This window comes from Protobothrops mucrosquamatus, unplaced genomic scaffold, assembly GCF_001527695.2.
Source record: "Protobothrops mucrosquamatus isolate PMUCROS unplaced genomic scaffold, P.Mucros_1.0 scaffold_278, whole genome shotgun sequence".
Classification (NCBI taxonomy): Eukaryota; Metazoa; Chordata; class Lepidosauria; order Squamata; family Viperidae; genus Protobothrops; species Protobothrops mucrosquamatus.
In genome coordinates, this window is record NW_015386354.1 from 809,851 (window position 1) to 823,984 (window position 14,134).

Consider the following 14,134-nt stretch of genomic DNA (forward strand, 5'->3'; position numbering starts at 1 on the left):
TCCAACAAGCGGGTCTGGCCTAGGGAATTTTAGCGGGGTTTTTTAGGGGATTTTTAAGGACAATTTTAATGATCGGCCTGTTTAAATATTTCTTTTAATTCGGCTTTTAATTATTGTATTTGTATTGTAGTTTTTATGAGGCTGTTAGCCGCCCTGAGTCCCATGAGGAGAAGGGCGGGGTATAAATTAAATTAATAAAATAAATAATAATAAATTAATAAGCTAAAGGAGAAGAAATCCAGTCAGTTTCCCCAATATAATCTTGAACACCCACATCCTCAAAGAAAACATCAGGAATTGCTTTGAAAACCTGAGCTTTGATAGAGAAGCAGAAAAAAATATGGAATGAACTTAGATAACTTGTTAAGGATGAATGTGAAAACAGACTGCCAAAAATGAAGAAAAAGAAGAAAGCAAACTGGATGTTAAAACAAACTGTGGAAATTGGCAAAAAGGGAACAGAAGCCAAAGGCAGGAAAGACAACAAAAATCTCTGAAAGGGAAAAAGCAAAGATTGAGATTTGAACCTTTAAAACGGCGAGGCTTTAAGAACAAGAGAAATGGAGGCCCAACGCAGAGGACAAGAAGCCTATTACTGCTGCAAGTGGCTTCACAAGCAACAAAGAGAGACTTATCTGATGAAAGAGAAGCGTTACTGTGGAAACCTGCTTGGCAGAAAAAAAAAGCCTAGAATAAGACTGAAAGGAGAAATCTAAATTTATATATATTGGATTTAAGGCATTTTAGAACTATGGATTGATTTAAGGATTAAGTTCTTGTGTAGAAATAAGAAAAATGGGTGATTATTAGAATGTATATATTAAATAAAGTGAGAATGTATAGTTTGGATTAATAGGTTTATTTACATGAAAATTATTATATAATGGAATAATTGAATGTGATTCTAGTGAGATGGTGTGCTTTGTTTGATAATATGGATATTAGTGGAAGAAGGAATAAATAAGATTTATGATGAAGTCAAAGAACTAGGATAAACTTGGAAGGGATACTTTAACTGATAATATGTGTATTTATAGTTAAATTTGATTATGGTTTTGTAATTGTATAAAGCTTTAAAACAGGTTTAGGATTAATAGAAATTTAAATTAGAGATAGATTACTTTAAATATATAAGCTATTTAAGGGAAATAGAGAGGGAATATTTGATGTATTGATTGAGCTACTCACATGTTTTGTTTTTGAATTTTTGATTGCCCCAACACCATGGTGTGTCTTGAGCACTTTGTATTAAGAACTAAAAAACCAATAAAATTTGTTAAAAAAAAATCTCTGAAAGGGACTCAGGAGCTTCAGGGAGCTGTTAGAAGACACAAGACGCAACATTTATAAAGACACTGAAGATGGAGACGGACATGGAAAACAAGGAAAATCTTTCAAAAGATCTCAGCAGGAGGCTCCAACCTCAGACTGGTGTGCTAAAAGATGACAATGGACAGTGAGTAACTTACTCCAAAAAGATAAAGATGGAAGGAGTATAATGGAATCCTGTGCAGTGTCAATATCCAAGAGTGTTTAGAAGATCTTCCGTACTTTTACAAGAACCTCTAGGACTAGAACATGAAGCTACATTAGTGCTCCGGTCGGAAGGCTGCCGGAGCTGACAGGAGACCTGCTGTGATAGGGCCAGCAACAGACCAGCAGCAGAGCCAGCTTTTAAGGCTCTTCGGAAAGTGGGGGGGGGATGTCACATCAGGGGAGAGAATGTTCCAAAGGGTGGGGGCCAGAGCAGAAATAGGCTCTTCTCCTGCATCCTGACAGCTGAAATTGTTTGGCAGATGGGATGTAGTAGGTATCATCTGCTGGAGCGAGTGGGATAGACCAAGATGGACTTTAAAGAAACAGGATGGGAAAAACATTGGAGCCTTTGAACTTTGGTGTTGGAGAAAACTCCTGAGAATACTGTGGATAGCAAAATAAATCATTGATTATATCAACACAGAGTTCTTACTCGAGGCATAAATGACCAGGTTCAAATTATCCTATTTTGGACACATTAAAAAAGTCTCTAATCATGCTGTTTCCAGATGGAAGAAAAGAGCAGCAAGAGAGATGGACTCAAACACAGTGGTGATGAATGTGCCGTTGGGAGACTTGAAAGAACAGGTTAGGGATAAACCATCATAGACAAAATCTATGAAGTTGCTAGGGATCAGAAGCAACTCAATTGAATATAATCAGTTCAATTCAGTTTTGGTGTATAATTCTGTTCTGGCCATACCTGCAGATACTGAGGGATTGTGTTTACAGTCTTACGTTCCCGAGGATTCTTTGGAAAAACTTTTAATGGGTTATTGGGAAATTTTTGGAATTGTCAGGAATACTGACAATGGACCTCCTGACCATATGGGTTGCCAACTGGTGGAATCCACTGCCATGTAAATGACTTTTCCTTCCCTGAAGGGCCCAGGACACTTCTCCAAAGATGCTCTAGAGATCTACGAGGAATTACAAATGTATTGGCATGGGGGGGAGGGGTAACGGGGGGCTACAAGAATTAAATTGAGAAATTGGTAAAGTACTATTCCAAGTATTAAGGGTTGGTATTTGGAAATGTATACTTTTATGATATTTTGCAGTAATCAGTGATTTCATTAGGGAGATAAATATAACAATATAATTTGTTATATAGTCCTGTGATTGTAAGTTTAACATATCTTAGATCTTTAATATCAACCCTATCCCTTTAGTAGGATAATTTTATCAAATTTTGTGAGGGCATTTAAGGGGTTTGGGGGGAGGGCTCCTTCATGTATTTGGAAGTAGTTATACAGCATTAATGACATTTATAATGGCTGCTTGATACCACTGAGAAATCCCCATCGTTTGTTCATCATTATGACTGCCTCTTATGGATTATGGATAAAAGATTCCTCACTTTTTCTCGTTACATCAAAATTTCTGGGAATGTTAACCAGAATAAATAATTAAATTAAAATAAAAAATAAATCATTGAATATATCAATACAAAGGTCTTATTCGAGGCGCAAATTATGTCCAAATAATGTGGACCATTTATCCCCTGTGTATGATTAAGTGATTTCTTCCTTCCTTTATCTTGATCCAAATACTTTGAAATTTGGGTAATAGTGTCACTAATTTGCCAATTCAATTACTTTTTTCTCAAAGCAGCAAAAAAAACTTGGGATGTCCTACCTGTTTCATCTTTTTCTTGGGCTTGGTTCAGAAATTCATTCTCAACCCTTAACACTTCCTCTTCACAGCTACATGCTGCATATTTCTCCAGGAGATCTTTGTTCAGATCAAGAAACACTTTTCCCCATTTAAATTTTTGCAAAAGAATTGTGGCTAGATCAGAGTGTCCTAAAATAAGGAAAATAACTTCAGCAACAATCAAACATTTCAAAGGTAATTTCCATATCTTATTGGTGAAATATACTTTTCAGTCAAGGCTACCAAAAGAATCTTATATACAGTATGAAGCTTTTGAATTTGAGATTTTATCTTATGCATGGATAAAGAATTGTGCTTTGGTAGTCTATGTATCATGGCATTTTATTATATTTCTTTCTACTTTATATCTGTAAACTACCCAGAATCGTGGACCGGATCAGTAATAAGTCAATGCAATAAATAAAAAAAAATATGTTCAGCAGAGCAACTTTTTTTCACCCTAACATGACAAACATCTACAGGCAATGTATGTATATATTTTTATATATAAATCTTTTTCTAATCTGTAAGATAAGGAATCCAAACAATATTTTTATTGCAGCTCACCTACAATGCAGAGGGTAGCAGCAAAAGCTTCCACACAAGTAAGTTTGCATGGCCGTCCATAATTCACTGGATTTGCAGCTATCAAGTAGGGTAGCAGCCGGAGATGACTTCCCTTCATCTTGCTGAATGGTGTTTTGTCCAGCTTTGCCCAAGAGCAGTCAATCACTGCAATTCCGTTCTGGGTCACAACTTCCCTGAAAATACACCTGCACTTTTAATATGGGACATTTCTGTTTGCTGCCTTGTCAGGAAATCAGATTAATTTTGCAGGCTACAAAAGGGGAAAAGGGTTGAAAAGCTACCACTATAGTTGTTACTCCATGAAAGCAGCAATACAAAAATTTAAGTATTTTTAAATCAGTAACACAAATGTTTGGATTCTGTACCTACATACAGTATATATACAAAAGCAATTCAGAAAGTTTTCAGGAACATGTAGCAGTAAGATGGCAATAGATGCAGCAGTCACAAAAAACAGATTGGAGGCTCATACCATTCCTAGCAGTACAGGTTCTTTTCCAGAGTTTTTAGAGGCAGAGGTGGCAAGGGAGCCTGTCCCCTTAAAGCTTGATAAAGCCAAATATAATAGGATTCATCCCAGATTTCTGAGGGAACTTCCAGGTTTACTCGTTGGGACCATTAACCCATCTGTTTAACCAGTCTCTTCTAACAGCTGAAGCCCACCAGGAACGGTGAACATTAATATTATACCCATGCACAAGAAGGGGCTAGGGAAAAGCTGGAAACTATAGGCCAGTGAGCTTAACATCTAGAGTAATGAAGTTAATGGAATCACTCCTGAAAAAAAAGGATGAATATTTAAAAGCGCACAACTTGATGGACTCAAAGCAGCATGATCTGAGAGCAGATCATGTCAAACTAATCTGATTTTTTTAACTATATCATAAATGTTTTGGATAAAGGTGCTGTGGATATAGCTTATCTGGATTTTAGCAAAGCATCTGATACAGTTCCATATAATGAGGTCATAAATAAGTTGTACAGCCCAGGACGTAACCATTGGGAGGGGTTTCAGTAGATAGGAAGTTAGCTCAGGGATAGATCCTGAGGGATGTGATTGTTATTGGGGCACTGTCTGAACAGAGACCAGTCACAAGTGGTATATCACAAGGCTCAGTCCTAGGTTCTGTTTTGTTCAGTGTGTTTGTAAGTGATATAACAGAACCACTGCTAGCTAACATTTGTGTTTTTGCTGATGACACAAAGGTGTTTAATAAAGTTGACATTTCTGGGAATATGTGTAACATGGAAAACCATTTGGCATTGCTGGAAAATTGGTCAAAATGTGGAAACTGCAACTGAATGCTTCTAAGTGTAAGATCATGCCCTTAGGGAAAAAGTATCCTCCGGCAGAGTATAATACTGAAGAAAAAGGTTTAGGTGTGCTCATAGACATGAGTGCAAAATTGGTAATGGGTGTAGCCATGCATCTGTGAAGGCAAACAAAATTCTGGGATGCATCACTAGAAGGATCATCAGCAGGAAAAAGCAGATGGGCAACAAAAGCAGTGCAAGCTCCAAGGGACAAGACGCATCAGGAGATTGGAGGAACTGAGTATGTACAGTCTGGAGGACAGAAGGGACATGATGGATACCTGGAAATATATGGAAGGGGTGAATAACGTTCTAGCATGTTCCAGTATTTTCAACATTAAGCAAAAATCAAGAACACGGGGGCATAACCTCAAACTGACTTGTAGGGGGGGTGTTCAAAAGTAATGTTAGGAAGCATTGCTTCACAGAAAGAAGAGTGGAAACTTGGGACCAACTTCCAGCAGATGTAGAGCATCAATCATCGATAACTGAGTTTAAGTATGCTTGGGATAAACACATGTCCACCATGAAAAAACCCCTTTCGGGACCTCAACGCGGAGGCCCGGCTGCCTGCAGGGCCGGGAGGGAGCAGGAGCGAGACGGCCCAGCGGCCGTTTCCGACCCAGGCAAACGAATCGGATTAAAAGCCGCTCCTCCCTGCGGGGGAGGCTGAAGGCTGGCGCCGCGCGGGCCCCCTTCCCACCTGTCAGCGGGCGAGAGGAAGCGCGCGGCGGCGGGGCTGAGCACGAGGCCCCCGAAGCGCTGCCCCAGCCGCAGCCTCCGCACCAGCCCCTTCCGCGCCAGCCGCCGCCCGGTGCAGCGCCGCCGGTCGCATTGGCCCAGGTCCCACATGGCCAGCGGGCACCAGCGGCGCGGGCTCTCGGCCGCCGCCCCCGCCTCGACGCCGCCGCCCTCCTCCTGCTCCTCCTGCTCCTCCTCCTGCTGCTCCTGCAAGGGCCCTGCGGAAAAAAGGAGGCGCGTCAGCGGGCGGAAGAAGCCCGCCCGGCCCCCCACCGCTTCCCCCCCCCCGCGCCCTCACCGCCCAGCGCCTCCGCGAAGGTCTCCAGGCTTCGCTCCCCGCCCGGCCCCCTCGGCCGCCGCCGCCGCCGCCCGCGGCCCATCTCTGAGGACTCTCCGACTCTTCCGCTTCCGGGTCGAGCCAACGGGCCCCGCCCACCGCCGCCAGTCGCAGGGAGCGGCTCCGGAAGAGATCGCGGCGCTGCTTCCGGAGGCGGGAAGATGGCGGCTCGGGCCCCTGTGAGGAAGGGGCGGCGGCGGTGGCTCCCGCTGCTGCTTCTGCTGGCGGGAGGTGAGGTGATGCGATGCGCGTCCTCCCCCGAGCCCCTCCCGGGGCCTCCGCCGTGGCTGCACGCCCCCCTCCCTCTCTCCCTCTCTCTCTCTCTCGCCCTCCAGGAGTCGCGGCTGCCGGGAAGATGAAGGTGGTGGAGGAGCCCAACAGCTTCGGGTGAGGCGGCGGCGGCGGCGGGCAGAGCCGCTCTCGGCCTGGCGGGCTCGGGCAGGGCGGCGGCGGCGCTTGGTCCTGGCTCTGAAGGCCTGTCTTTCTGTCTCCCCTCCTTCTCCCCTCCCTTCTCCGAGAAGGCTGAACAACCCCTTCCTGCCTCCCTCCAACCGGCTTCAGCCCAAAGCCGGCCCCTCCCCGATCTCAGGTGAGCCGGGCAGCGCGAGCGGCCGGGGCTGCAGCCTCTCCCAGCCCCGAAGTGTCATTTCAGAGGAAGAGCCCGCCGTTTTGCCAAGTCCCTGACCGGTTCTGCCACCCTTCCTTTTCCAGGGCCTGAACATCTTTTTAAGCTGGCGGGCAAATGCTTTGGTTACGTGGAATCTACGTAAGTCGTTTAATTAGACACGCATTTTAAAAATTGCTGCCTTCTAAAAACTGGAAATAAATCTCTGTCTTGTTTTGAAATTTTAGGTATAAATACGAGTTCTGCCCATTTTATAATGTCACCCAACACGAGCAAACTTTCCGATGGAATGCCTACAACGGAATTCTCGGGTAAGAGAATGGCCTTTCTCTTTGCTGGTGTCCCTTTAGGGTGGTGCTCCAAGGTTAAAAATTCCCACTTTCATGATGATATGATACGCTAAATGACAAGATAGATATATGTATGGAAATGATGCTGAATAACACCTTAATTTCTACGTTTTCTGAGCATGTTCTACAGTTTCATGTGTGTTTGTTACCTGTAAAAGAATACTTAATGTTATAAAGAGGCTGAGAGGTGGTGATAGTTTCAGGGGAATGTACGAGATTGGTCAATAGCTAACAGTTATCTTTTTTCGCTTAAGAATTAATATAGGTACAGGTACCTAAAGAGGAGAAATTAAAGCTACCAGTTGATGTGTTACCTTGTAAATTACCAAATATGTACTCACTGCTCATTTAGGCATCCAGAGCCCATTTGATATAATTAAAGCATATCTGAATTAAGTTGTATCACTTCAGAGTAAAGGTCTGTCATTTTTGGAAGGGGGTGGGGGTTTCAACCTATTCTCCAAAGCACCTGAAGTTAGGACAAGGAGCAATGGATGGAAACTAATCAAGGAGTCCACATTTTGGACAGAAAGAGGACTGCTGGTTTGAAAGGGGTCAAAGAGGCCATCTATGTCAAAATTGTTCCCCGAAAATAAGACCCAGTATATTTTTTTTGCCTCCAAAAGGGGCAGTAGGTCTTATTTTCAGGGGATGTCTTATTTTTTCCCTGACACCTGCCTCGCGTTGGCACCAACAGCCCAGTCCAGTAGGAGCCCGCATGGCCACCAGCGCACTTCTACAGCCGCTCGTGGCAGGAGGCTATGTGGCCCCTACCGCCACCATGAGGTGAGGTAGGTGGGGGAGCTGCCCCAAGCGCCCCATAGGCACGCAAGCACTTTTCACCTGGATGGAGAAATGACGGAGAGTGGAAGCTTCATCTGCTTGCACATGGAGAGCTTGGAGACGGAGCAAATCGCTCGGTTTATAAGTGACCCATTCACAAGCAGATGAAATTTCCAGTCTCCCTTTGGGAGAAGAGTGTGCGTCGTGCCCAGATCGGCTGCCTTCCCCCCCCCCCCGCCTCTGTGCTTGGACTTACCTACGCTGCACCAAGGGGCCGGCGGGCTGTGGCTGCTGCCGGACACTGTCAGCCCCTGCATGCTCACCCCCCTGGGCTTATTTTTGCGGTAGGCCCACCCCAAAAAATCAGGCTGTGGCTTATTTTTGGGGTGGGTCTTATTTTCAGGGAAACACAGTATCCATTTTAAGGACTTTGCACAGTGAAGTGTATTGCTAATTTTGATAACAATGAGAAGATATGTTGTACTCCTTGAACTAAGGGGAGGTTAATCAAGCAAATCTAAATTACAGGTCAATATGGCCCATTACGATTTACATCCCTAAATTCAATATTTCTACAGTATGACTTCATATAAATGAAACTGAGTAGCATTAAATGTTAACTGCATATTGGTGCACTTTGCTTCTGATTAACGCTACGGTTTCTTGTACAAGTATAAGATAAAACACTGCAAGACTCTTTAATTTTGCAGATATAAAGACTAGCTCTTAGTAGTATTCCTTTCTAAAATAAACCTCTGAGTGGAAGTAAACCTTAACACTGCTAAAATAATACCATTGTTTTAGTATCAAAAGCTGCCAAGAGATCCAGAAGAATAAGCAAGGGCTTAATCCTGATTCATCCCCTGATATCAGGGTGACCTAAGCAGACTGTTCCTTAATCGAGCTTGAAATCAAATTGCAAATGCAGTGGCCTTCTTTGAAATATCTGAAGTATATTATTTTTATTTCCTAGAATATGGCATGAATGGGAAATTGAAAACAACACTTTTGTTGGTATGTGGATGAGAGAAGGAGATTCTTGTGAAACAAAAAATAGAGAAACAAAGGTAAAGAATTTGACAAATAAGCCAACATATAACTTTCCATTCTAGATTATTTATTTGATTTGTATCCTGCCTTTTATAAGGAGTTTAAACAGCATATTAGAGTCATCACCTGCTGTTTTTTCCTGCAGTAATAATCCTGTGAGGGAGGGTGAGCTGAAAATGGAGGACTGGCCCAGAGTTGCCCAATGAGCTTCTGCAGCTGAGAGTGGCTTAGATTCTGAGTCTGCTTGCTCCTAATTCAATACTTCACTTCCTCTTTCAATAATCATTATTTTTGATAATTTATTTAGATATACTTTATTTATGTAAAATGTAAATATATTATCACTCAATAGTTTGCAACAGCTTAGATACAATACATATAATGTTTCTCTTTATCTGTCAGATATTGTAAATTCATTGAGCAGATTGTATTAATTGGGTTTCTGTTTACTGGTCTGTGATTTAGGGAAATTAATTAAGTTTATGAATTCTGTTTATAAGTTCTCAAATCTCTACTTTACAGGTACTTCTTGTATGTGGAAAAAACAATAGATTGGCTCAAGTATCTGAACCAAGCACTTGCGTTTATTCTCTTACATTTGAAACCCCACTTGTTTGTCACCCACATTCTCTTTTAGGTAAGAAAATAATTCCTTCTTTGGATTAAAAGCAGAAAACTGAAATGATGCAATTTATATTCCAATTTTGACATTGTATATGTTCAATAAGTCCATTATATCAAACTATTTTTTGTTCCCAAACGTTTCTTACTATGTCGTGGTCCCAAGAACTAAGGGTTTATGTAAATTAGCCTTGCTTTTTGATTTACAGTTTTCTAACAAACAAGTCTGCTGGCCCTGCTAAACTGATGGCAACTAACCCAGTAACACTTGCAAATCTATAGACTTTGTTGGCACTCAAAGTTGCCCCTTTTCACCAGGAAGGGGTGAGAATTGTTGTAAGATGCTGATTTATCTTGATCAAAGCCCATTTCAAGGGTCTGAAAACCAGGCCTTGTGAGGAATGCTTTTATCTGGATTTCCTAAATAAAAGACTATTTCTAAGCATACACTTAGAAAAATAAAACTAAAACAAAAATGGCCCCAGATTGATTATAATCTGCTTTAATGTGGCCTCTAAAGGATCTGGCAGTAGCAGTCCCTTGACATGATTAGGTGTCCCTTGACCCTTTAGGTCAACAGTGACATTCCCTAACTGGCTGCTGCCCTGTATTGCTGGGCTGAAAGCACAGGAAGCTTGGACGGTCACAAGAGTGTTCTCTTCCTCCTCTGGGTCTCTTCTAGAGCTTCCAGTGGGAGGCTTTCTTTTGCCCACTAAAATGAGTTGCTCTTACTTGGGTTTTTTTCTTTCTTTTCATGGACAGGTTTAAGCTGCAGAATTAAATTGAGTCAAATCAATTTTGCTATTTATTGGTGAGAATTTCTTCCAGAATCTAGACTAGTTGAGCATTAATGATTCTTCTGAGTGCTCATAATAAAGATGCCTGGACAGTGAAGTGCTAATAACCCTGATGGTGATGGTGACCAATAGATACTTTATATATAATTTACTGCTTACTAATAAAGGTAGTAGTGGCAATAATGATTACCCATGCCAAACAATAAAGAAGTTTTTAGTGACAATAATGAAAACAATTTAATAATTATATAATAGCAAGCTCAGAATTGATTCCAATAAAGGAGAATATTTATAGTTCAGTGTTTAATGAGGGGTCCTTGGTTTTTAGCTTTTCTATTCAATTTTTGTAATTTTAATTATTTTTAGTACTTTTTTACTTTTTATTACATTGTAAGCTGTGCAGAGTCGCTGTATCAGCAATATGGGCAGCACAGAAATGTAATAAATAAAATTCTGTTTACAATGGTACCTCGGTACTCATCATTAATTGATTCTAGGAGGCATGATGAGTACCAAAAGCAATGAGGACCAAACAATTCTTTCCCATAAGGAATAATGTGAGTCACAAGGTAGCCATCACTGAAAAGTTCTAGCTTGTGCATTGAGTATCAAACAAATAATGAGTATCAGGACAGAATGTTCACGTCAAAATGCGTTGAGTACCAAATTTGATGAGTTTCAAAGCAGTTGAGTATCAAGGTATCACTATAATTTTCTTAAGGGGGAATCAATTCTAGAATCATTGACATACTCTAGACCAGGGGTAGGCAACCTTGGCTCTTTTATGACTCGTGGACTTCAATTCCCAGAATTCCTGAGCCAGCTTGTTTCTTAAACGAAATAAAAAAAACCTGACAGAATCTTATCCTATAGCTTTGCTTAATCAAGATTTAAAAAAATTTATAGCTTGTTTGGCAAGACTAAATATTTTAATAGTTTGACCAGGAGGATTTATTAAAGGTATATTACTGATCCAATTTGCTACATTGTGGATGCACTAAAATTCCCTTCAGAATTCTTATCTTAGATATTTTGAAGATCTGAACAAATATATGGTTCCAATAGAAGAGAATATTGGAGTAGGATTGAACTGTGCGGTGTTTAGTTCTCTCTGAGCTTGGTTGTTTGCATTGATTGCACTGAAGATGTTACCTAGTTTAGTAATGAAATGTCTGCAAAAAAACAACCAAGCTCAGAGAGCACTAAGGACCCCACAAATATATGGTAAAACCTTTGCACAATCCAAATCTCTGAAATTCTGAATCAGCTGCTATTACTTGAGGTATAATGCAGGAATGCCCACTTCCTCCCTTGTTATTTGTACTCACCATTGAAACTCTTTTTGTGTGTGTGTGTGCTTTCAAGTCACTATGGAGAAGTCTCTGTAGTTTTCTTGGCAAGATTACAGAAGTACCTTGCCATTGCCTTCTTCCTAAGGCTGAGAGTGAGTGACTGGCCCAAGGTTACCTAGTAATAAAATAAAATATATTAAAATGAAAATTAGGAAATGACACAATATTCTATCAAAGTATGGCTTGGAAGAATCACAGCCACTAACATTATATTATGCTCTCAGTTTTTATTTGAAGTTTTGCTAATTCATTTAACTTTGTTAGGTCTTAGACAATGGGAAAATTGCTAATATACTTTGTGTAAAAAAAATCAAGGCTTTGTAAAATTGTATTTAAAAACATCTCAGACTTAGTTTTAATTTTAAATTTATCTTTTTATTATAAGGCTTGTCACTTATGAAATATATCATTATTAGCAGAGGTGGGAACTAAAATGTTGGTTAAAATGAAGGCCCCAGAAGAATACCACTAGGATATTAAACATTCCTTGTTTCTATCAGACACTGTTAAAAGTTTTAAAGACAATGAGAGTCATTGTTGGAGTGTTAATATTAAAGTTTGGATAAAATACTAAAAGCCTTAGCTCCTCCTTGTTCTATTCTTGTTTCTATTTTTAGCCATCTTAAATTCCCTACATCGACTAATATATTTTATAAAGCAAAGACTAATCAGAAATTATACAGATTAAAGGATTTAGAGTTATTAATTTAAAGTTGATAATTGATTAATTTCTTCAAAATATACTTGGCTACTTCATTTATAATTTAGATCTCTTCTTTTTAATGTAGAAATAAAAGCTCAAGCAAACATACAATGTTATTAAGTCTTTCAGAGAGAAAGTGATTAGCTCACAGTCCTGCTGATTTTGTGCCCAAGCTAGGACTAGGAATAGTTTTTAGCCTGATCCCCTTTTTTATTTGTTTAAACCCACCTTTATTATTTTTTATAAATAACTCAAGGTGGTGAACTTACCTACTAATCTTTCCTCCTCCTATTTTTCACGCAACAACAACCCTGTGAGGTTAGTTGGGCTGAGAAAGTGTGACTAGCCCAAGGTCACCCAGCCAGCTTTCACCCCTAAGGTCGGACTGCAGCTCACTGCCTCTGGCCTGGTGCTTTAGCCACTAGACAAGACTGACTCTGGTAAATGAGCATCCATGAACAAAAAACATCCCCTGATTGTTGGAATGTTTGTGAGGGAAAGGGAACACATTTGTACTCATGGTGGTCATATCCCCATGGTTTTTTGAGGTGGGGTCTGAAGTTTTGGGAGATTGGTAAAATTATAAACCAAAGAATTAAGAGCGTTCACTGCTGCTAAAATGTCCTGGAAAGATTAAACTATTAGAGGTCCGCTATCAAAATGACTGGCATATCACTATATCAGAGAAACTGATCTACACTTTTCATTTCTGTACTTGTCATGCCAAACTCTGTTATTCTGTTAAAAGTAAAGCTTTCAGACAGTCTGTTTTGTTTTATACCTTATGTGACCAGGGATACCATAATTGTGTCATGCCAAATGAATATATTAACATGTGGGAAGAATTGTTATAACTCTTGTCTACTTGAGTGAGCATAAGATTCCTCTTCTCCCAAAGACGTTTGTTTTCATTCATTCATGTTCCCTCTGCCAGCAGGGATGTGGCTGATAGCACCAGTTAATGGCAGCAAACTAATAGTAAAAGTGCTTGTGTTGTAAACCTCTGCCTCTGTGAATTTAACAAAGAGAACTCTAAGTAAGATTATTTCTTCCCTACAGTGTACCCAACCTTGCCTGAAGCTCTTCAGAGAAAGTGGGATGAAGTTGAGCAGTTGCTTTATGATGAATTAATCACAAAACAGGTTTGTGTGTTTTATGTTATAGTAGTAAAGAACAGCTTCATCGGGTTCACTGAGTTGCCTGTGTGGGGGACAAATAGTATTATAAAAGGAGAGCTGTGATTTATATATTAAATGAACTTTAGAACGAAGATGGGTAAAAGAGAGAGCTCTGGCGAAAGCTCTTCTCCCTCCTGGTCCATACAAGAAAACAGGAAGAAAAGGATGAGTCTAGATCAGGGGGAGGCAACCCAAAACACTCAAAGAGCCACTTGGACGCGTTTCCCACCGAAAACAAAACACTGGGAGCCGCAAAACCCTTTTGACATCTAAAATGAATATAACACTGCATATATCCTTTTTACCACTATCTTTTTTACTTACACACACACACATATCATAAAGATAAAAAAGGATATATGCAGTGTTATCTTCATTTTAGATGTCAAAAGGGTCTCTCTCTGTCTCTCTCTCCCCCCTCTCTCCCTCTCCCTCTCTCTTTCTGCCCTTGATCTGCCAGTCCTCTTCCCCCCCTCTCTCTCTCCTCTCTTTTTCTCTTTCTC

General features: G+C 40.6%; 2 protein-coding genes across 2 annotated transcripts in view; one reads left to right on the plus strand and one right to left on the minus strand.

Moving 5' to 3' along the window:
• TSR3 (TSR3 ribosome maturation factor) overlaps positions 1-6,215 on the minus strand; it is a 16,142-nt gene extending 9,927 nt beyond the window's left edge. Inside the window, exons 1-4 of the mRNA XM_015831740.2 lie at positions 6,134-6,215; positions 5,798-6,053; positions 3,760-3,953; positions 3,175-3,342 (exon numbers count right to left, since the gene is read on the minus strand). Coding sequence (XP_015687226.2) covers positions 3,175-3,342; positions 3,760-3,953; positions 5,798-6,053; positions 6,134-6,215 — 700 coding nt within the window. The remainder of the gene's footprint in view (positions 1-3,174; positions 3,343-3,759; positions 3,954-5,797; positions 6,054-6,133) is intronic.
• A 106-nt stretch (positions 6,216-6,321) lies between these two features.
• GNPTG (N-acetylglucosamine-1-phosphate transferase subunit gamma) overlaps positions 6,322-14,134 on the plus strand; it is a 24,266-nt gene continuing 16,453 nt past the window's right edge. The window contains exons 1-8 of the mRNA XM_015831741.1: positions 6,322-6,403; positions 6,508-6,559; positions 6,694-6,761; positions 6,884-6,938; positions 7,025-7,108; positions 8,904-8,997; positions 9,503-9,617; positions 13,513-13,595. Coding sequence (XP_015687227.1) covers positions 6,334-6,403; positions 6,508-6,559; positions 6,694-6,761; positions 6,884-6,938; positions 7,025-7,108; positions 8,904-8,997; positions 9,503-9,617; positions 13,513-13,595 — 621 coding nt within the window. The 5' untranslated portion in view covers positions 6,322-6,333. The remainder of the gene's footprint in view (positions 6,404-6,507; positions 6,560-6,693; positions 6,762-6,883; positions 6,939-7,024; positions 7,109-8,903; positions 8,998-9,502; positions 9,618-13,512; positions 13,596-14,134) is intronic.